Source organism: Mandrillus leucophaeus, unplaced genomic scaffold (genome assembly GCF_000951045.1).
Source record: "Mandrillus leucophaeus isolate KB7577 unplaced genomic scaffold, Mleu.le_1.0 Scaffold2, whole genome shotgun sequence".
Lineage (NCBI taxonomy): Eukaryota > Metazoa > Chordata > Mammalia > Primates > Cercopithecidae > Mandrillus > Mandrillus leucophaeus.
Window position 1 is genome coordinate 3,948,661 of NW_012102031.1, and position 1,115 is coordinate 3,949,775.

The 1,115-nt window shown below is 58.2% G+C and overlaps 1 protein-coding gene across 2 annotated transcripts in view; it reads right to left on the bottom strand.

The window, feature by feature from the left end:
• Positions 1-1,115, bottom strand: part of APOBEC3F (apolipoprotein B mRNA editing enzyme, catalytic polypeptide-like 3F) — a 56,096-nt gene that overhangs the window by 39,455 nt on the left and 15,526 nt on the right. The window contains exons 6-7 of one of the 2 annotated variants that reach the window (XM_011978842.1): positions 662-941; positions 17-438 (exon numbers count right to left, since the gene is read on the bottom strand). The exons of the other annotated variant lie outside the window; for it this stretch is intronic. Coding sequence (XP_011834232.1) covers positions 320-438; positions 662-941 — 399 coding nt within the window. The 3' untranslated portion in view covers positions 17-319. Of the gene's footprint in view, positions 1-16; positions 439-661; positions 942-1,115 lie in introns of those variants that run through there. 2 annotated transcript variants of the gene reach the window in all.

A 1,115-nucleotide genomic window follows, 5' to 3' on the forward strand; every position in this document is an offset into this window, starting at 1 on the left:
CTCCGTCTCAAAGAAAAAAAAAAAAAAGGTTGGTTATGCTGGGGAGATGGGAAAAGGCAGGTTAGGGGCACACAGGCTCAGGGAACGGGGTCTTGGTGGGTGGATGGGTAGCCATGGAGGCAGAAAGCGGCCTCTGAAGGAAGAGCCTAGGAGAGCGGGGAGGAGGTGATGAGGCAGGGGAGCACAGTGGAATGGCCCTGAGGACAGGAGGGGCTCAGGATGACCAGGCAAAAGCAGAGCTGGTCCAGGGTGGAGGGGAGGCCCGCGCAGCATGAGCTGGAGGCTAGAGGAGACAGACCATGAGGCCTGGGGAGACCGCTCACTCGAGAATCTCCTGCAGCTTGCTGTCCAGGAATAGAAAGTTGTATTTTAGTCCCTTCCAAGGCTTGAACGGCTCATCACCATTGTACACAAAGTTTTCCCAACAATATTTAAAATCTGAAAAAAAACGAGGAGAAAGCAGTGAGGACCCAGCAGGCCTCTCTCCAGGCCCTGGTCCCTCCCCTCCCAGGCCAGGTCTCCTGGCTGCCAGTTACAGTGGACGCTGGCCCCATCCCTTCAGGCTTCCCGGGGACACTGCCTCGTCCCACAGCATTGCAGCCCCACCTGCCCCTCATGCTGTCCCTCCCGAACCCTCTCCCCTCAGTCCCCCACATCTCACCTTCGTAGCCCATGATCTCCACGGAGGCCCCTTTCTCACTCAGGCTGCGGAGCCCCTGCTGGTAATGTGTATCCCAGAAGTAGTAGAGGCGGGCAGCAAAGATGGCGAGCTCCACATTACTGTGCCTGGCCAGGAACTCGGCCACCTCCCCTGCACAATCTAGGCAAGGGCTCCAAGATGTGTACCAGGTGACCCGGTAGTCTGTGTTAGGGGACAGTATGTCCTCGCAGAACCAGGAGAGGAAGCACCTTTCTGCATGACAATGGCTCTCAGGATCGACCTGGGGAAGGAGGAGGAGGAGGGCAGGGGGAGCTCAGACCAAGAGCAGGAGGAGTGCAGGGGTGGGGCGATGGGAGTAGAGGGCGGGCCTGGAGCCCCAGGGCGTTTCCTTATTCATTTATTTTTGAGACAGGGTCTCTCTCTGTTGCCTAGGCTGGGGTGCAGTGGTGCGATC